This window comes from Chamaea fasciata, unplaced genomic scaffold (assembly GCF_029207755.1).
Source record: "Chamaea fasciata isolate MVZ Bird 193981 ecotype frontalis unplaced genomic scaffold, bChaFas1.0.hap1 SCAF_5, whole genome shotgun sequence".
NCBI classification, from domain to species: Eukaryota; Metazoa; Chordata; class Aves; order Passeriformes; family Sylviidae; genus Chamaea; species Chamaea fasciata.
In genome coordinates, this window is record NW_027094090.1 from 55,332,692 (window position 1) to 55,351,504 (window position 18,813).

The following is an 18,813-nucleotide window of genomic DNA, read 5'->3' on the forward strand; positions in this document are numbered from 1 at the left end:
AAGCCATTAAAGTACTTCGTGGGTGGAGCAGGTTAGTATTTGAGTTACATTTTTGAAGCTGTGTGGTTACAGTTTTGTTAACCCTAAAACACCATATACTGATACATGTTCTTCTTGTTCATCTTTCTTTCAGGTGGATAGGCTGTGTAAGATCATGCACAGGACCACAAAACAACCACTGCACAAATTGTACTCTCCATTCTTGTGAGAAAGAGATGCAAACCTGCAAACCTTTCATACCTGTGTATGTCCATTTTTGGACATTCCTTCGAGAATTCCCACTGTTTGACCAACAAGATTTTTTTCATATATGTTAGTGAAAATTAGGGGGCTTAATCTTCATTTTCTCCTGTATTCTGAAGGGCAAGAAGAGACAGAATGGTGGCTGAAAACGGCTTTGAAGCTGCACTGAAAGAACTTAGTGACTTCCTTTTTGGTGTTTCTCAGCCTTCCTGAGAGCCATAGCACAGTGTGTGAGTGTTTGGAGGCAGGCAGAGTGCGACAGGATGCAAATGACTGTGTTAGAGCTGCTCTTTCCATAGCTCCGAGGGACAGGCTCACGGATGGCAGGGGATGTCACCTACGCGGCCGTGGCCATGCTGCCGAGGGAAAGGCCACATGCTCCTGCAGGGACATCAAACCCAGGTAATACATCTTGGGCACGCACTTTGTGCTCTCCTGTGCTCTCTCTCTCTCTTTATCTCTCACATTTTAAGTTGGGTAAACCTAGAAGAATGCCATAAGATGCTGCATGGGAAGGGCAAGAATTTGGACGAGTGGATGAGATCCTCAGAGTACAAATCAGCCAAGCTGCTCCCAAATCAGAACCTCCAAGGAGCAGCAGCTCAGGTCTGGTGCCAGGCTTTAAGTAACAGAATGAGAAAGAAAAGGTGTCAATTGGTTGAATAATGAGCATAATATTTCTTTTTAAATGAGTAACATGATCAAGACAATGCTCCACTGAATTACTACCTAGACCACAAGTCAGATCAATGTTTTTGTTCATGGAAAAGGAGCAGTAAATTAACCAGTAAATCAAGAAACTAGTAGCAGTCAAAAATACAGTCACTGTCACTGAAGGAAGTACTGAATGTCTCCTAAAAATTTCCTGCTCTTTATTATTTTCCAGTGGTGATTTTCCAGAACCAAATTATCAGTCTGTGATCACTTCATATATTTGTAAAAAGCCTCAAAGGATTAAGCCAATATTCAGGGTAAGGAGATGATTGGAACAAGATTTTCTAAAGAAGTAACATTTCTACTGCTTGGGAAAAAATTGTAATTCATTCATGGAAGCATTTGGACAAAATTCAGAATTACATCTAATATGAATGACAGCTTATAAGGAGCAAACAGGAAATGCTTGTGGCATCAGACTAAGGACATTTTCATGCTTTCATTAGTAATTAATATATTTAATCCCTTAAGGAAACAACATTGTGTCATAGGCATTTTTAGATGCTCTACTTACAATAGACCATCTGGTTGTAAGATGGTGCTCTGAATACATGCACTTAAATGACAGAAAACAATACCTTTTATTTATTTTTACAAGACCGGTATCCAAAAGATAAAAGTGAGTTCACTTTATTATATATATTACATGAAATGCTACCTTAGACTGCGTGTTCATGCACCCATGGATGTTGTTTGCACTGCTGTAACCTGTGCAACACAAAGAGGGTTTGCCTGGAATTTTACCCAGCATCCAAATGGATAGAACTTATTTGTGAAGGGAGAGAGACATAAATCTTGATTAGAAGACATCCAAAACTATTCCTTGATCATGCTGCCTAAAGGAAAAGCTCAATTTTGGACAGGCCAGTTCCAATGAAATTTATCATTAACATGTGGATGGCTCTTAGTAAACTTTTGTTGAACTGATTTTAACTCTTGATATTTTCTCACTTGAAGTTACTGGCCATGGCAATTAAGTGATTTCTCAATGCCCTTTTTCCTTTAAATATTTAACTTCTCAAAAATGCTCATCATTTTTTGGATGTTCTTCTGTTCACACTCCAATGCTTCCATCTCCTTTAAAAAACAGGAACCAGTGATCCACCCAGTATTTCTATAAGTATTGGTTATGCTGTCTCAATTGTAGAGAGACAAAAATCTCTTAACCAATATTTTCTTCCCTGTTTATAGCTCCCAGTCTCACCTTCCCCACTCTTATGTCTGGTTATACTCAAATACATTTTGTTTGATTGGGTTTGGACTTACAGTTGGACTTCAGCTGTCACTCAGGTGCTCTGAATAACAAGGACGAGGGGATTCTTGGATGCTCTGCCAGTGTGGTGAGGAGGATTTAGCAATGGCATTATCTGTGCACAGGCTTTGGTAGGTGCAGGTGCTGTTACTGTGCATGTGCTTCAAAACAGATGTTCAAAAGTAGAAGAGTGTTCCCCAATCCCAGAAAGGATAAATACACCTGGGAATCCATTTTGCAGCGAAAGACTCCGGCAGTTTTTGTGTCCCAATTCCCTCACGGATAATTTGAAAGTTGCCTGATTATGAATCGTGAGTGGCTACACAGAGCTCTCCTTGGGAGAAGAACAAGCCTAGGAGAGTTCAAGTCCATCACCAAACTAACCCACAAGAAGTTGTAGCTCGCTATTGGCTGTGGCCTTAACTTCTTGTTCCCCTCCTTAACCTCCTGGGCTGCTCTGGATGTCGACCAGGTTGACCTGGAGCCTCTCCAGCTTCCCCCAGACCCCTGGATGTGCTGGCCCCCATCTGGACAGAGCATTCCCTAATGGACAACCCCCCAGAAGCACTCTCTGTCACATTCACCAAGCAGAAGCTTCCCATAAACAGAGATGTTTTTCTGCACCTGACAACAGGCACAGGGAAGTGAAATTTCAGTTTTAGTGACTGACTGACGGAGATCTCCACCTTGTTGTTGAATTAGGTGAGGGTGTGGAAGCATCTGGCAGAATTAAGATTGTGTGGTAATTTAAAACCCCCTGCTGACTTCTGAAGACTTCACATTCAAATAATCATGAGCCCATACACACTGCAATAAAAGGAATACCTTTAATTATTCAGCTTGCATGGATATCTTTTTTCTTACAGACTTAGAAATATTCTTGAAAGGAATAAATGTTCATTTGAGAGACAAATTATTTACTAATACTATCAGAATGTCTAAAGTACTTATTTTAGAAGTACCTCCATTTACAGGGCTAGTGCATTTAAAAGTTTAAAAGTCCTTAGTGTCTTTGGAAAATGATTTACATTATAAGAAGAAAAACTTTTAGGGCATTTGATTTGAGAACAATTACATTTAATTTACAATTTTTCTGTAGTTCATTGAACTAATAAATTGAAATAAAGCAAACAACCAAGTGTATTAGGTCAGATTCTCTAAAGCGTAGACTGTCTCCCCATATTAATAACCCTTATTTGCCAATCAGGTTCTCAGTAGTTTTTTCTACTGTAAAACCTCTCTGCACTTCAGCAATTCTCATACGAAATGCTGCCTCATTTTAACCTAATGAGACTCTCTTCTTCTGCCAAGTTTTCCCCTGATTAGTGAAATTTAAAACAACATTCTTTTTAAAAGCCCCAGTGGTCACAAACTAGGGTGGTAGCACAGAAGCTTATTCTTGAAACAGATGGATAAAATCTCCCCATTTATGAATGCAAAAGCAATGTCCCAAAAGTCCAAACTTCTTCCATTACACTAACCAGTAGCTCTGCAAACTACCCAAGTAAATGATATTGAAAACATGTTCAGAAAGAATCTACGTGCCTTTAACCCAACCCGTGAGATTTTAATGCCCTTTTTGGTTTTGTTTTGGCAACATGCTTTTGGAAAAGGATGTCTTCAACCATCAAGTCCATTTCTCTGCTGCTACAGGCACCATCTGAAGTATCCTGGGATAAACACAAGTCAGGAAAGCTCCCAGGAATTACCTTGCTGCAGCAGCATTTCTCTGAGTGCTGGTTTTCCTTTTGGCATCTCTCTGCCCCACAAAGCAGTCATGGGCCTGGTGCCCCTTCAGCCCCCGTGGTACCTTCTGAGATGGCTCAGCAACAGATGGGATGCCTGCCGTGGATAGGATCCAGGTCTTTCCCATCCTTCAGCCTGTTTGTCTGGCTCCTGCTCCAGCCACACAGCTCCCAACAGTTCAAAGCTTACAGAGCTGACAGCAGGAGGAAGTGGTAAATCATCATCTTTCCTGTCGTTGCCTAGGAAAAGGAAAATGCTGAACAAGCAGCCTTGGAAACACACACCCCTTTTCATACAGGCTCAGCCTTTATTGTTCCTCCACTTGGTGACTTGCACAGCCACAAATGTCAGCGTTTGCCCTCTCCTTACAGGAAACATGATCACATACGCTGAGCTGCACGTGAAGCCCCAACCCCAAGGGAACAGCAGAGAAGAGACTTCCGCTCCTGGTACTGTGCAATTTTGTTTGGTTACTAATTATAGATGTAGCTTTTCCTATTACCCAACAGTGAAACCTGTTATCAAGAGCCTTTATGTACACTCTCTCAATGAAGGGCTGATCTATCATTTCATCTGCTGCCTTTTTTCCTTGATTCTCAGATTTTACACTTTCCTTTTAAAAATGGTTTCTACAAATGCCTTTGTGCCCTACATGGAAAATGTAGTAAAGCAAAGTAAAATTCCATGGTTTTTCAGAACCCTTGTGGATGAGGAGTCCCAGGGATAGTTGACAATCACTTGCTCTATGTGACCAAATATTTTGATTTCACTTCCATGTATGCAAAATGGATGCAGATTTTTAATATGTAAAATGCCACTGCATCCTCCTGACAGCAGACTGATTTTAGGCAGATGACTTCTCTGTTGTTTCCCCAATTTTAAGAGTGCCAGGGCCTTAAGCTGCTCTTCCTCGTGCCTCCCTCCAGGCTGCCAGCACAGGTGCTCAGCCTGGTTCTACGTGGCGCTGGTCCTGGCAGTCCTCTTGCTCATCCTACTGGGAGTCGTGGTGTTCCAAGCCAAGCAATGTGAGTAGATCCTACCTCCTCCTTCATCCCTTCATTGCAGGCATGGTTAAACCTCTGAAAGAGCTGAGAGAAAAATTCCCTTACTGTCGCACCAAAAGGCGTCAACTTACACACAAATACAGGAAATGAGAGGCTATTGACAAGGGACTGACAGGACAAGGGGGAATGGTTTCACACTGAGAGAGAGAAGATTTACATTGGATATGAGGAAGAAATCGTTCCCTGTGATGTCGTGGATTTGGAGACAGGCATATGACAGAACACGCCGACATCATGCAACAGCAGCCAATGTTTATTCATGGCTGCCCCTTTTATAGGGAGTTCAAAATTCCTGTGCTTAAACACCTGATTGGTCGAGGTCTCAGCACCACCCAGCTCACTGGCCAATTAGATGTCTGCATCCAGAATTGAATGGGATTGGCTGGGTCCCCTGTTTGAGTTCGAATCCAACCTATCACTGTCATTCCCAGGGACTCATTTACTTCTACTCTTCAACGAGCTAGGCTAGGAGTTGGGGTCTGTTATGGCCAAATTCATCTGTGCAGCTTACAGACCAGCTGTAGCTGTGACACTGTGTGGGTGGGGAGGTCCTGGCACAGGTTGCCCAGAGAAGCTGTGGCTGCCCTGCCCCTGGCAGTGTCCAAGGCCAGGCTGGACGGGGCTCTGAGCAACCTGGGGTAGTGGAAGGTGTCTCTGGCCAGGCAGGGGTTTGTAATGAAATGATCTTTCCAAATCAGGCCATTCCATGAACATCTTCTCAGGAGGGCTTTGCTCACTGAGCTTTACTCACTGAGTTTGCTCATAACTGTTTCTGTACCACGCAATGTACACAGAAATATCCCCACATTCACAGTACAGCTTTGGGTACAAAGCCTGCACTTCCTTATCCTTTTTGTTAACCATGACCTCTCTCTCTCTGTTATTTTTTTGACTTTGGGCTGTTCAAGTTTTGAAGGTCAGAGCAGGAGAATCAAAAAGTTTGCCTCAGTGTGGTCTGAACAACACCAGCAGTAACATTTCTTCAGAGAGGACTGTCTCAGCAGCGCTCCTGAAATGGCTCATGGAGGAGCTGTGTGAAGATGGACAGGGTGAGGCACATTAGTCCTTTCCAGTACAGAGGACATGTGATGTGCACAGTTCTGTTGTCTCTGTTCCCATTTCTCTGACACCCTGCAGTTTATGGGAACTCACTGGTGCTATCCAGGAAGCACGGTGTTCCTGCAGAGCAGTGATAACAAAATCTAAACTAATATTTTAATCATGATAGTCTTGCTCCTCTCTTGGTATAAAGCTTCCAGTATTTTCATTACATTTCTCTCTGCCAGGAGCTGCTGTCAGAAATGCCATATATCCTCCTCTTGTCCTGGAGAACACTTTCCAGACAATGGTTCATAAACGGGGGGAGGAATTCCATCCATTGTAGGAGCTAAAGGTTCCCCCTGTCCACCCACAGGGACAACATGTGAGCTGTGTCCCCCTGGGTGGCAGCTGCACAGGGGCAGATGTTATTTCTTCTCCGAGGAGGCCAAGAGCTGGGAGGACAGCCAGAAAAGTTGCCTGGCCAGGAAATCCCAGCTGCTTGTCATTGAGGATGAAATCGAGATGGTGAGTCTTGCAGCAGCCCTAAAAGCACGTGACAGGCCTCAGCCAAACATTTCTCCAAGAGAAAATGGCCTGGATGTCAAGAGTAAGCTTAGACAAGCAAGAGCCCCATCAGGGAAAGCATCTGACTCTCCCTTGCACAGGAGCTGGGTTTGGGAACGTCAGCAGAGCTGAGCTGAAGAGGAGAAACACAAGATGTGGCAAGTGTGGAAGCCAGAGTAGTTTTGATTGGGAAGAGGAAATGCTAGGGACTTTCCACTCATTTCTACTGCTTGGCACTGGGAAGAGAGGAGGCTGGGCATGTGGATGGGCTGATGTAAGGGGCTGCTCTGTCATGGCTGCATCTCTGGCCTTGCTCTTCAAGAGGAAATAAAAGCTGTGCATGAGGCAGGACAGTGACCTGGGCACAGCAGGAAAGCTCTTCTGTCAGGTAATGTCCTTCTAATCATTCCACAGGAATTTATAGACAGCAAAGACAAAGATACCAAATATATCTGGATTGGCTTGGACACTGAAGACATGGAGAAAACACGGAGTTCAGCGGGAGAGCACAGAGTAAAAGAAAAGAGGTGATGATTTGTGGGGGGAGGATATCTTCGGGAAAAGCGAAGTCTGGTATCCCTGCTTGGAAATACAGCTCTGAATCTGAGCTAATTACCCAAAGCACAAATCTAACCCTGCAGCCTCAGGTACGTATTCAGAGTCTGTTTTATGGCCAGTTCCAGATCAACAGTTTCCTGCTGGGCACTTTTGGAAGCTGATTTCTGCCTCCAGGACCAACCACAGCCACTGCTTATATATTTATTTAATGCAGAGATACTATTACACACTTCTGCTGAAATCCCTACCAACTCTCACTTTACAGACCATGTGCTGCCTGCCTCTGTTGAAGGTGATGCCTGTCACATAGCATTGGCTGGGATGGGTGCAGCTTTCTTCACCATTGTGGCAGCATGGGGAGGATCCTTACCCTTGTAACACTAACAATCCCAAGCATCCATCCCTCAGAAGCCAGCCGTCCCTGCTGGGGGTGCCCAAGCCACCTCTGCACAGCTGCTGTGCTTCAAGGGTGTGGCCGAGTGGGCACCATCCACCCCCTCACTCAGAGCATCACCGGGATTTTGAACTAGTGCTGAGTTTAAAGCTGACAACTGCATTCCTTTTGGTCTCTCAGCAGGACAGCTCCAAAAAGCATCGAGGCTGACAAGAACTGTGCTGTTTACAGAAGGAAAAATGTGATCCAGGCAGATAATTGCCAGACATTAAAGGAGTGGATCTGTAAGAAGAATGCAACTTTGCTGGTGCTCTGAGCCACATTTCCAGACAACAGACAGACCTTCCTGTCAGAACAGCCATTTTACAGACAAACCAACTTGTGATGTAAATAATTTTTATCAGACTTGCAGGGAAATTTGCACTTTGCTGTGCTCCCTAAGAAGTCAGAAGACAGGTCCTGCTACAGGGCTGCAAGCTGCCACATGAGGAGTTTTGGGGTGCTGAGCCTTCACAAAGACAGATTTTGGCAGCAGCTGCCTCAGGAAAGGTCACAGGAGAAGAGATACTCATGAGGAGGAACACTGTGCACGTGAACTCCATCATGTGAAGGAATTATGGTCCCTGTGGGGGATGAAGGGTGTGCTGGGCCCACTGCACTCTCCCCTGCACACAGGCAGCTGCTGAACTGAGGACTTCTTTTCTGTGTTTCAGGATTTTAGTTTTTTTCCGAAGTTTGTGGTTTTGGTTTTTGTGTTTTTTTTTTTTTTTTTTTTTTTTCTTGGGGTCTAATTGTGACTCACAGAAGCCACTTGAGGGCTGGGAAAAAAAAATGCATTTATTGGACAGTGTCTTATGCAAAGCTGCTGCACAGCTACTGGGTATAGACAGCAGACCAGGCACGGAGTGACTTGTAACAATCGTGGTTAATCTGCTGATTGCTCCCAGTTTCTTCTGGTGCTGGGCCTTGGAATCTGAAGGGATTAACTAGGAAAGGGCTTGGACTGTAAGACAACCTTGCAGTGTGAGGAAATAAAGTTGATAACCTTCCTCTCCACCTATATTTAGTCCCTTCACATTGTAAATTCCAACCACAGCTATGGTATGATGAAGTATCAAAGCCAAAGACTGGTGAAATTAATGCCTGGGAGTTCATTCAGTAAATGCATTACTTAGTCATTGAAGTGTCATGAATAAATGTTATTTCTGGGTCTAGAAATACTAAAAGCAGTGTGACCTAGTGACTTTATATTAGATTAACATATTTGACAAAAATGAAGAAATGTCATTAATTGAAGGTGCTGCTCTAACAAAAATGGCACCGACTGGTATTTAAGTACTTATAGCAAAGAGAAACAAGTCTAATATGGCTTTTGAGATGGTGAGCCTTTGCTGTGATGGACACAAATACAGGCAGCTGCAGTTTCACAGAGATGTTTTTTCATACCTGCACATGCCTGGGGAGGGTTAATGTCCAGCACTTAAGGGCTGCAGATTAAAAAGTGAACTGTACCCTCAGGGACTTCCCTTCAAACAACAACAAAAAAATCCCAACAAAGATTTATCCCACAGAATGCAGCATCAGCAGCTCAAGGCACATGAGAAACTGCTATTATGTAAGAGGAAACAACAAAAATCCCCCAAACTCAGCACAGCATGTAGGGGAAGAGGACTGGTTTGTTCATTCTAGACAGAGAAGCAAAGAAAAGGAAGGAATCTGAAGTTAGTAAGAGAATCTCCATATCTCTATAATACATGCTTTATAGAGCGATAATTTCTCGTTGCTGAGAAATTTTCACTTCAGAGTACTCACAGCACACCCTTCTCCATGCAGTGGTTGACAGTTGATCTGTTGATCTTTCTTGATTCATGCTGAATTTAACAGGAAAAACAAATTCCTGCATGCTGGCTTGTCTCAAATTAGTTGTGGTGTTTAGGTTTTAACAATACTCATGAAACATCTACTATTTGGGCCTTCTTGCTATTATTCATGTAATTAAACAAGTTTTTGCAGGGCCTTACTGAAGCTCTAAGCCACAATTTAAGCACTTATTTAAAAAGAATAAAGAAAAAGAAATTACCATTGAAGCACTTCATCAAACTCCACTCTGAGTAAAGCAGGTTGGCAGAGTTTGCAGCTTGACCATTCTTTTCTTAACATCCCCAAAAGATGTTCATTGCATCCCTGAGGAGTCAGATTCCAGAAGAACTTTTACTGTAACTTTTTGTTAAAAAGGCTAACACATTATGAAGTGTTAGAATGGAAAAAAAAACATTCTTTTTTTGGATCAAATGTTCTGTTTCATGTCAATCTTTACATTATGATTTAAGATTTTTTCATGTTCAAAACCTGAATATTTTACTTTGCTTCAGATTTTTTTTTTTTCACCAAAATGGTGCCTAAGACAAAAAATACTTTTGATGTCCCAATGTTTAGATACAAACCACTGTAATCCAGGGGCACTGTAAAGATATTTATTAAGTATCTTTTCAGGACTATTGCACATACCATATCCTTCAGAATCAGGTTAATCTAAAAACATTGCAGAATAACACACTCCACCCAACATATAAATTAACAGATAATTAGGCTTTTCATACTGTAGAGTCCTGTCACTGTACCTATAAAGAATATGAGCAATTAAGAAAAGTGTAAACTAGCAAAATTAGTGATTATAGTTAAATAAACATCTGAAAGTTACAAGTTGCTGGCAGTATCTGTAGCAGCAGCTGTCTTGTTAGGGGATAGAAATGAGCCAAGACACAGACTTCTTGTTTACCAACAAGAAAAGGGTCCTGGTTTATTTCTCTTTTTACAGCTCAGCCATCCTGACTCCAACTGTTCACTGACTCTGGCTGCATCAAGCTCCTCCTGCAGGTTTCCCTTGCAGCCTCTGACTGCTGGTTATCTTCTGCTGAACTATCACTGCAGGTATTAATTTGCAGACTCTGCATGAAGGCTTTTACCCAGCTAGACTGTGACTGCAGGTTCCAACAACAGGCTCTAACTGCAGACCCAGAGCAGTGATTCTTTCCCATCAGAACCCTTCATTATCGTCTCATTCCCTCTTCCTCAAGGTTAGTAGGTTGGTTCCCTCCATCCACCAGCTAACCCCCTCCCTTTTATCACACTTCTCTTTATTGGAATCGGGTAATTAACGCAGCAGTTACTTATCAGGGGCAAGGGCACCTGTATTCCTTTCTCCTACAAGTATCCATGTGTATGGTCCTGCTACAGTCAAGTCCTTCTGTCACAGAAAATAATGAAGGTGAACTTCCCATTCTTCCTTCTCTAGAAACTTAATGGTTATATTCCTTCCAGGAAAACTTTCATTCTCTGGGTCAAATGACACTTTTAATCTTTGGGTAACCTGCTAGATATGAGTGGGACTCAGATAATCAGAGGGATTGTGCCCTAATTCTGTTCAGGCTCCCAGCAATCTAAGAGCACTGGAGGCTGCTGCTGAAAATGTCACCTACACAAGGAAACACTGACTGTCCATCTGGAAATGTCCCCATTCCTCAGAATCCCCACAGGCACAGGGCATGAGGAAAACATAGAGAAACATCCCTTGCTGTTAATTCTTTTATTCCCTTCTCCTGATTTTGTCTCCTTGCATTGAGGATTATTTCTCCATTAATGCCTGCAGTTTCACTACCACTCTTTCAGTTCCAACTCTTCTCCCCTCCCATCAGTGCAAATGCTGAGGTAAATAAATATTCTTATCTATTGTGACCTTTTTTTGGCTAAAGAAAGTGTTGTGAGAATAGCTTCAGGTGCAGTGCAGCTACATAAATTAGCTTGACAGCATCATCACCAGGATTTAACAAGATTAATGTAACATAACATTAACAAAACATGGAATACAATGCAAGGTGCATCCAATCAAACCTGGAGAGAGGAATCTATTGTGATCCTGTCTAAAACAACAGTGTTCACTTCTGCATTACCCTGTATCCACAAGGCACTGGCACTCCTCCAGACAGACCCACTCCACCACCCATCCCTGCAGAGAGCCTGGAGAAAGGAAAAGCAGAACAAAAACCTCCAAAAGGGAAAGAAAGAACTGCTGCTCCTACAAGAGGAGAGTAAATGGAAGAAATACTGATGGCCCAACAGAAAGAAACTACAGCTGGGCGGTAGCTGGAAAAATGGGGCAAAGAAATGACTTAATCAAGATGCTGAAGAGAGTCTTTTAAAGCCTTTATCTTTAAAGCCTTCCTCCATGGATGGAGAATTCTGGCTACCAGAAAAGTCATTCACCTCCAGGCAGAAGCTTGAACACATTCCCAGATCCCAGAGTACAAACATAACCTGTGCAGGCATCATATCAGAGCTCTGAGTGTCAGGGGTAGTGGCTTGGCCCACCTTTATTGTGCTGAGTTGATATTCAAGCTACAGACCCATTTCCTGGTTAAATAACATCCTGAGGCTGAAACCCCTTTGGACTCCAGATAGGCACAGTTTCCAGAGCCTTTTACTTCAAACCTGTCAGGGAGAAGAGAAGACAGGATTACTTGGACACCCACAATCAAACATTGCAATAGAGCAAAGGTAGCTATGGGTACCTCAGGTTCTCTTTGAATAAAGCCTGATTTATCTCAGGCAAGGCACCACAGGAGGATGATGTTTTGTGCCTTGAAGAGAACACCGTGGAGATTGTCTTTTCTTAATGGTATCTTGTGCCCAGAATACAAAATCCAGGACTTGTAACACTCCTGTATCTTGTTTAGTGGTCTCTTCATGTGAAATACACCCTTAGAGCAGAGACTGAAACTCAGGTTTGCCCTTCTCAGGGATGCTGTGCCATCAAGTTGGGCACCACCACCTTGCACTTCCACATCCTCCTATACAGCTAAAAGATTCCAGCAGAAGCTGTGAAGCAAATGTATCTCTCATTTCTCCCTTCTTCAGAACCCAACAGGCACCATGGTTAACGGGGTGGGGGGGAAACAAGAAGCAAACCTCAGTTTCCAGACTGTAGGTGTCCCTACATAAGATGTAAGGGACTCCCTCGACAACTCTGTTTTCAGAGTGCTATCAAGTTCTGTGGACAGGCCAAGCAAACTGGAATGGTCTCTGAAAAAGCCAAGGGACAAATCCCCACCAGTGTAGTAACAGCTGAGCTTAGATATCAAGGTGTTTGCCCTCCCCTTCAGGAGGGGCAGTTTGAGGCAGAAATCTAAGAATGGGAAGAACCTCACTGAAAATGAAAGCACCAGGGGATGTTTGTATTGCATGCAGACAGGGGATAAAAGAGTGGGAAGGACTGATGTTTTCAGTTTGAGGTGCCCACGTGTTTCTCACATCTCACATTAAATGCCTTTGTCAGTTCAAGCCTTTAGGGCTTGGGGATGAAGTGAATATAGTCACACACCACCAGTAATGTCACAGACTTAGAAATATTTACATTTTCCACTTTTTAAGGTAATTTCAGACTTGTGAAATCTCAGTGCTTATGTCTATCGATGGTAATTCTGCCAACTCCTGCCAGCAGCTGCTCCAGGATGAGCTGCAGCAGCCTCTGAGGAGATGAGACAGCTGCCAGGGAGAGGAACAAAGTGTCCCACACCTGGCACTGGTGGCACAGAACACAGGGCCCTGGCCTCAGAGCAGGTCATGCAACATAAATTCACATCTTCCTTTCCCTCCAGCAGCCTCTTTCAGAGGAACATTCTATGAAAATGAAAACATGTCAGCAGTCTCCCAAATCTCTTTGCTATAAACCTCACACAGCTTACATGCAGGTTTGTATTTTTGCAAAATATATTCTATAATGAGGAATTTGTGTTACTGTAATCTTCCCTTCCTCCCCCCATCGATTTGGTGTCTCTTGGTTTAACTTTCTCTAATGTCTGTTACCTGCCTCATGTTGCTTCTCAACTTTACAAATTTATCCCCTAACTTTCACCTGCCAGTTTTAACAACGCCATGTGAAATCTTCATTGTATTCCATACCCTCTCCACTATCATCCCTTCAACATAATAACAGACATTTCCTACACGTCACTATTTCAGTATGATTTTTCTTACTCCCCTACAATCAAATATCACCAGCAAAACCCCTCCACATCAACTTACAGTTCATTGTCCAATGCTTTTCCATTTACCCAAAAGAACTCTTCATTTCTTTTAGAGAGTCCAATCCATGGGTCTTGCTTTGTGATCTTCATAATAAATGTCTGTAGGAATAAACCCACATGAGAAAAGAAGTCCTGCATGCTGACTCCAGCTATCAAAATACAAAGTCTTTGATCCAGGGCAAAAGCAACACAACAATCTAGCCTTTCCTGCAGAAGCAACCTGAATAATTTAACCTAAATTAAAACCTAAATATACAGAGACTGGTGACAGGGATAGGGTTGACTGACCTAGAGAGAGGCTATTCTAAAATATCAAGGTTGGCTATCAGGGTCTGGAATAGATTTAGATGTTGTACATACTCCTAGGCCTTTGTGCAGAGTGGAATCTTTCCTAATATTGCGGTATAATATAGAAAAAAAATGCTCCAAGCTGCATTTTGGGTAACTATCTCCTAACTCCAAAGGTCACAATTAACAACTTTACCAACTTGTATGTCATTAACCTATCTCAGTATGAGAAAACAGTTGTTTAATTAAAGATAAATGAGATGCAACAGTGTTTACCCTGATAGATGACTTCAATATGAGTATTTATAGCTGTGAGCAGCACAAAATGCAATTCAGACAAGCACTCAGACATTTTCTAAAACATCAACTGCCCAAATGTTTCCTGTTTTCAGGGAGAAGAGGCACGAAGTTTTCTGCAGGCTGTTGACTCATTGTGTTCTTACATCAGCTTCCTAACTGTTTGGCTGAGGAGGCTGGAGAAGCAGTTCCCTAGAAGAGAACCGGGGGAGAAACAGGATCCCCCTTTGATTCCTTTACCAGCTCCTGATGATTTTCGATGACCAGGAGGGAAGCGCTGTGGGAAGAGCAGTTGCTCTGGCTGGAGTTCCAGGTGGCTTCACTCTCTGAGAGGTAGTAACACTTCCTCTGGAAGTACAGCCAGCCTGAGGGACACAGGTCCAGGGGAGGGCACAGAGGAAAGTCTTTGGCCGGAGAAGGGTTTACTGGGAAAAGAGAAAAAACCGTTTCTTCCAGCTGGGAAAGGTTTTACTTTCTGACTGCATCATCTAAAATAATCCCAGTCTAGCCACAGCATTGTTACTTCTGCCCAGCTGAAATGATTGTTGTAAACTAATGATATATTCTGGATCCTGCACCCTCCTGCTTCTTGACATATCCTTAAAGGATGGTCAGGGACACGTTGGTAGAAGTAGTGAGAAGGTGATAATAAAGTATCACCCAAGGACTCTTCTACAGCTTAAAAATCCCAACAACTCCAGCTTTTGCACGTGTTGCTTCCTCACAGCTGAATTAATAACTTGGTTTATTACAATGCCATTTTTGAAGGACTGCAGATTGGTAGGACAATCATCCTGTTGTTGTTTTCTTGAACTTGGGTTAAGACCAACAGTGGTAACAAACTTGATAGCAAAAGTACACTAAGACTAAACTAAGCCCTCCCTAACCCCACTGAAGCATGTGGAGTTGTTTCTGCAGCTATGGCCCACAGTCTCAAACAGAAATCATAGATTCACACAGAATCACAGAGTGGTTTGGTTTTAGAGCTACTTCAAAGACCATTTTGTTCCACTCCCTGCCATGGGCAGGGACAGATTCCACCAGACCAGGTTGTTCCAAGCCCCATCCAACCTGGCCTTGGATGGGGCTTGGAGGGACTTCCAGGGATGGGGCAGCCACAGCTTCCCTGGGGCAACCCGTGCCAGGGCCTCACCACCCTCTGAGTGTAGAACCCCAAACTCTGGTAATTTCTATTGCTAATTATATTTTCTATTAGGATTCCTTACTTACCAAACTGAATAGATGAAATCAAAATGACAGCAGCAGTAAGAATTCCAGCAACAGCTCGCCACAGCCAGATGTTTGAGAACAGACCTGAAAAAAAGGTAGCTCTCTGTAGAGAGCAGGCTGGGAGCAGAGACATTTAGCTTATCTTCATAAGCCTGCTCAGCTAACAAGAACACTGAGTTACTGTAAATTTTAGTTACATCATCCAGAACTTAAAGTAATCAAAAGAGAAAGAAACGAGCACGGGAAAAATGACGGTGGACAGTAAGTTTGATACTGACCTGGTGCCAAAACATGGCACGGATAAGTGAAATAAGGAAAACCATCAGTTCTGGAGCCCAAAACTTCTGAGAAATATCCAGTCTTATCCCACAGCCGTAGCTTTTTACTCTCCTTTTGCTCTCCTGTCCCCTCCAGGGCTTTGGAAGCACCCACCGCTGGCCTGTGTCCGGCAGTTCGGGCAGCGGCGGGGACGAGGCGTCCCAAGAGGCTCCAAAGGAGTCTATGATATCTATAGTCCTAGATCCCATAGGGTCCCCTCTCCTGGCAGGAGACCGCGGGGGCGTTTCCAGCCGTGCGGCATTCCCGGCGGCATCCCCGGCTCCCCGTGCCCAGGGACGCGCTCCCGGGGCCGGCACCGCGGCTCGGCCCCGCGCTCCAGAGGGATGTCCCGGTTCCCGCCCGCATCCCCTCGGTGTCCCCCGCCCGTCACCTTTGCTGCCGTGGGCCGAGCCGTGCCCCGCGGAGCCGCCGCTCTCCATGGGCGCGGAGCTCACCGAGCCGCCCGGCCCCGCTGGGGCCGCACCGACCGCCGCCCCCGGCGCCGGCCCCGCGCTGCGCCGTCCCCCCGGGGCATGGCCACGGAGCGTGGGCTCGGTGCCGAGCGGGGCTTCGGGCCGGGAACAGTCACCCCGCAACTTCGGAGAAATAGGAAACAGGGACGCCTTCAAGGAGAAGTCGGCTCCTACGAGAGATCTCGCTGGGATGTTGTGACATCAGCAAATTCCAGGAACCAACACAAAGAGAGAAGGCTCTGGTTTGGTTTGGTTTTGTCTGGTGGGGTTTTTTTTTTTTGTTTGTTTGTTTTGGTTTTTTTCGGATGTTTTGATTTTTGGGGTTTTTTTCAGTTTGGTTTATTTAATTTTTATTTATTTTCTTCTTTTGTATAGAGGAGGAGAGTAAAATCAAGTATTTAAACGTTGATTACTTAAACCTCTTTGGAAAACCTGGCCAGTGATTTACTTTACCTAGAAGAGCATAGAGCCTGATCATGGTGGCTTGCCAGCTGTGGGGATGAAGGTGCAATAGAAATTTCAGCATTCCTTGGAAGACAGAGCCATACAAATCATCCATTTCATCTGGTGGTTTTGCACAATAACTGCTGAATTTAGAAGAGATCTGGGCTGTGTTGTGTGTTCAAACAGCCTGAGGAACACAGCTCTCTCCAAGTCATCATGTGGGCTCTGTGTGAGGCTGGTGAGGAATTCAGCAGTGGTTTATCCAAAATAAGCATCCTTCTCTACTTGGGCAGGAAACTTCCAACAGAAAACCATGGGAATGGGGGGGGGGGGGGTGGGGTGGGGTGGGGTTACACTTTAAGCTTTCACTGCAGTCTTCACTGCAGTCTTCAATTACTTTCACTGTCAAGGATTCTGAGCAGTGGTGAGTTGCTTAAAATCATCTCCAGGTATTTATGTTTACAGCTTATAAAGACTGTAAACTTTATACTTCCATTAGTATAATTTGAATTACAGTTGATTTTAGCCTTTGCCTGCAGCAGGAGTTCATTTAAGCACTGAACTGGGAGAGCTGGACTGTCAAAATTCCTAGGAAGGCACTGGGGAAGAAAAGGAAAGATAAAAGGATGAAGAAGAATCCAAAAGATATGTGTGACAAGGCTTAAGGCATGGTGGCTTCAGAGAGGTTAGGGAACTGAGGATCCCCAGGAGAGAGGAGAGGTGATGGGTCCAGAGGCCACAAGCTGGAGACTTTTTCAGAGGTTTTGCAAGACATGGATCCAGCGGGGCAAGGGATGAGAGTGGGGTGTGGAATTAGGGCAGCAGGGAGGTTCAGTACCTGCTTGATGCAGAGCATGTTTTACCCACAAGGAGACAGTGGGTGTGTGACATTCTAAGAACAGCTTATTTAGCATTTATTCACTCTGAAAGAGTGGCTTGGGCTCCTGCCATTTATTCAGTCCTGCCTGTCATTGAGGTAAAAAATACCACAGTGGCTTTTAACCACAGAGCATTTAGAGGTGAGCGCTCTTTTCATGCTCATCCTTGAGTACAGAAGGTAATTCTGACAGCTGCAGGAGAGTCTTCGGGTTGGCAGCAAACCCCTGAGAAATGCTGTCAACATAGCTGGGAATCATCTGATCCTCCAAAAGTAACTGTTATTAACCCCAGATGCTTGTAACTGAGACAGTCACCTTCACCTTCACTTTCCCTGATCAGTTTGGCTAAGAAGCCTCCAGACAATTCCTGAAATGAAAATTGATAAACAAAATAGGAATTTCTTAAGGCTAAAGGCAGAAATACCCCCCAAACTGATTCACTGGAAAATTACTTTAAAATATCGCCATGATGGAGGGAGAAAAATGCAAACATTTTAAGGAAAAAGCATGGCATTTTACCAAAGGGCTCTCATGGGACTGACTTGAAAAGTCAGAGTTGGATCCTGTGGTGCTGTCTCTTGCCTGCTGCTACCCAGAATAATTTTTGATTACCTTTTATCACTCACTGATCATAGAATCATGGAATGGTTTAGATTGGAACAGACTTTATCTAATTCCAACCCCCTGCCACAGGCAGGGACACCTTCCACTATCCCAGGTTGCTCAGAGCTCCATCCAGCCTGGCCTTGGACACTGCCAGGGATTGGGCAGCCACAGTTTCTCTGGGCAACCTGTGCCAGGGCCTCACCACCCCCTGAGTATGGAACTTTTTCCTAATATCTGCTCTAGATCTTTTCTCTTTTAGTTCAAAACTGTTAATGCTTGTCCTGTCACTGTCTGCTCATGTAAGAAGTCACTCTCCCTCTTTTTTTATAAGTTCCCTTCAGGCACTGCAAGGCCACAATGAGGTCACCCCAAAGCCTTCTCCTCTCCAGGCTGAACAATCCCAATTCCCTCAGCCTTTCCTCCCAGCAGAGCTGCTCCATCCCTCTGATGCCCTTGGTGTCCCTGCTCTGGCCTGGCTCCAGCAGCTCCCTGTCCTTGCTGTGCTGGGCCCAGGGCTGGATGCAGCCCTGCCGGGGGGTCTCAGCAGAGCGGGGCAGAGGGGCAGAATCCCCCCTCCCCTGCTGCCCTGGGGCTCTGGATCCCAGCACACACGGCTGGGC

General features: G+C 44.3%; 2 protein-coding genes across 4 annotated transcripts; one reads left to right on the top strand and one right to left on the bottom strand.

The window, feature by feature from the left end:
• Positions 1 to 563: 563 nt before the first annotated feature.
• LOC136289714 (killer cell lectin-like receptor subfamily F member 1) lies at positions 564 to 9,650 on the top strand. Of its 2 annotated transcripts, none has more exons than XM_066183775.1 (7): positions 564 to 645; positions 4,327 to 4,404; positions 4,882 to 4,980; positions 5,928 to 6,068; positions 6,434 to 6,585; positions 7,039 to 7,151; positions 7,757 to 9,650. In XM_066183775.1, the coding sequence occupies exons 1-7, from the start codon at positions 564 to 566 to the stop codon at positions 7,890 to 7,892; spliced, it is 801 nt and encodes a 266-aa protein (XP_066039872.1). In that variant the 3' UTR covers positions 7,893 to 9,650. The 2 variants fall into 2 exon arrangements, with proteins under 2 accessions (XP_066039872.1, XP_066039873.1); XM_066183776.1 differs by having other exon boundaries at positions 7,760 to 9,650.
• Positions 3,052 to 17,576, bottom strand: LOC136289715 (C-type lectin domain family 2 member B-like). Of its 2 annotated transcripts, XM_066183778.1 has the most exons (6): positions 16,184 to 17,576; positions 15,475 to 15,558; positions 14,485 to 14,669; positions 13,658 to 13,758; positions 11,945 to 12,064; positions 3,052 to 5,043 (listed from the first exon to the last, which is right to left on the bottom strand). In XM_066183778.1, the coding sequence occupies exons 1-5, from the start codon at positions 16,230 to 16,232 to the stop codon at positions 11,947 to 11,949; spliced, it is 537 nt and encodes a 178-aa protein (XP_066039875.1). In that variant the 5' UTR covers positions 16,233 to 17,576; the 3' UTR covers positions 3,052 to 5,043; positions 11,945 to 11,946. The 2 variants fall into 2 exon arrangements, with proteins under 2 accessions (XP_066039875.1, XP_066039874.1); XM_066183777.1 differs by lacking the exon at positions 3,052 to 5,043 and having other exon boundaries at positions 11,770 to 12,064; positions 16,184 to 17,574.
• Positions 17,577 to 18,813: the final 1,237 nt, after the last annotated feature.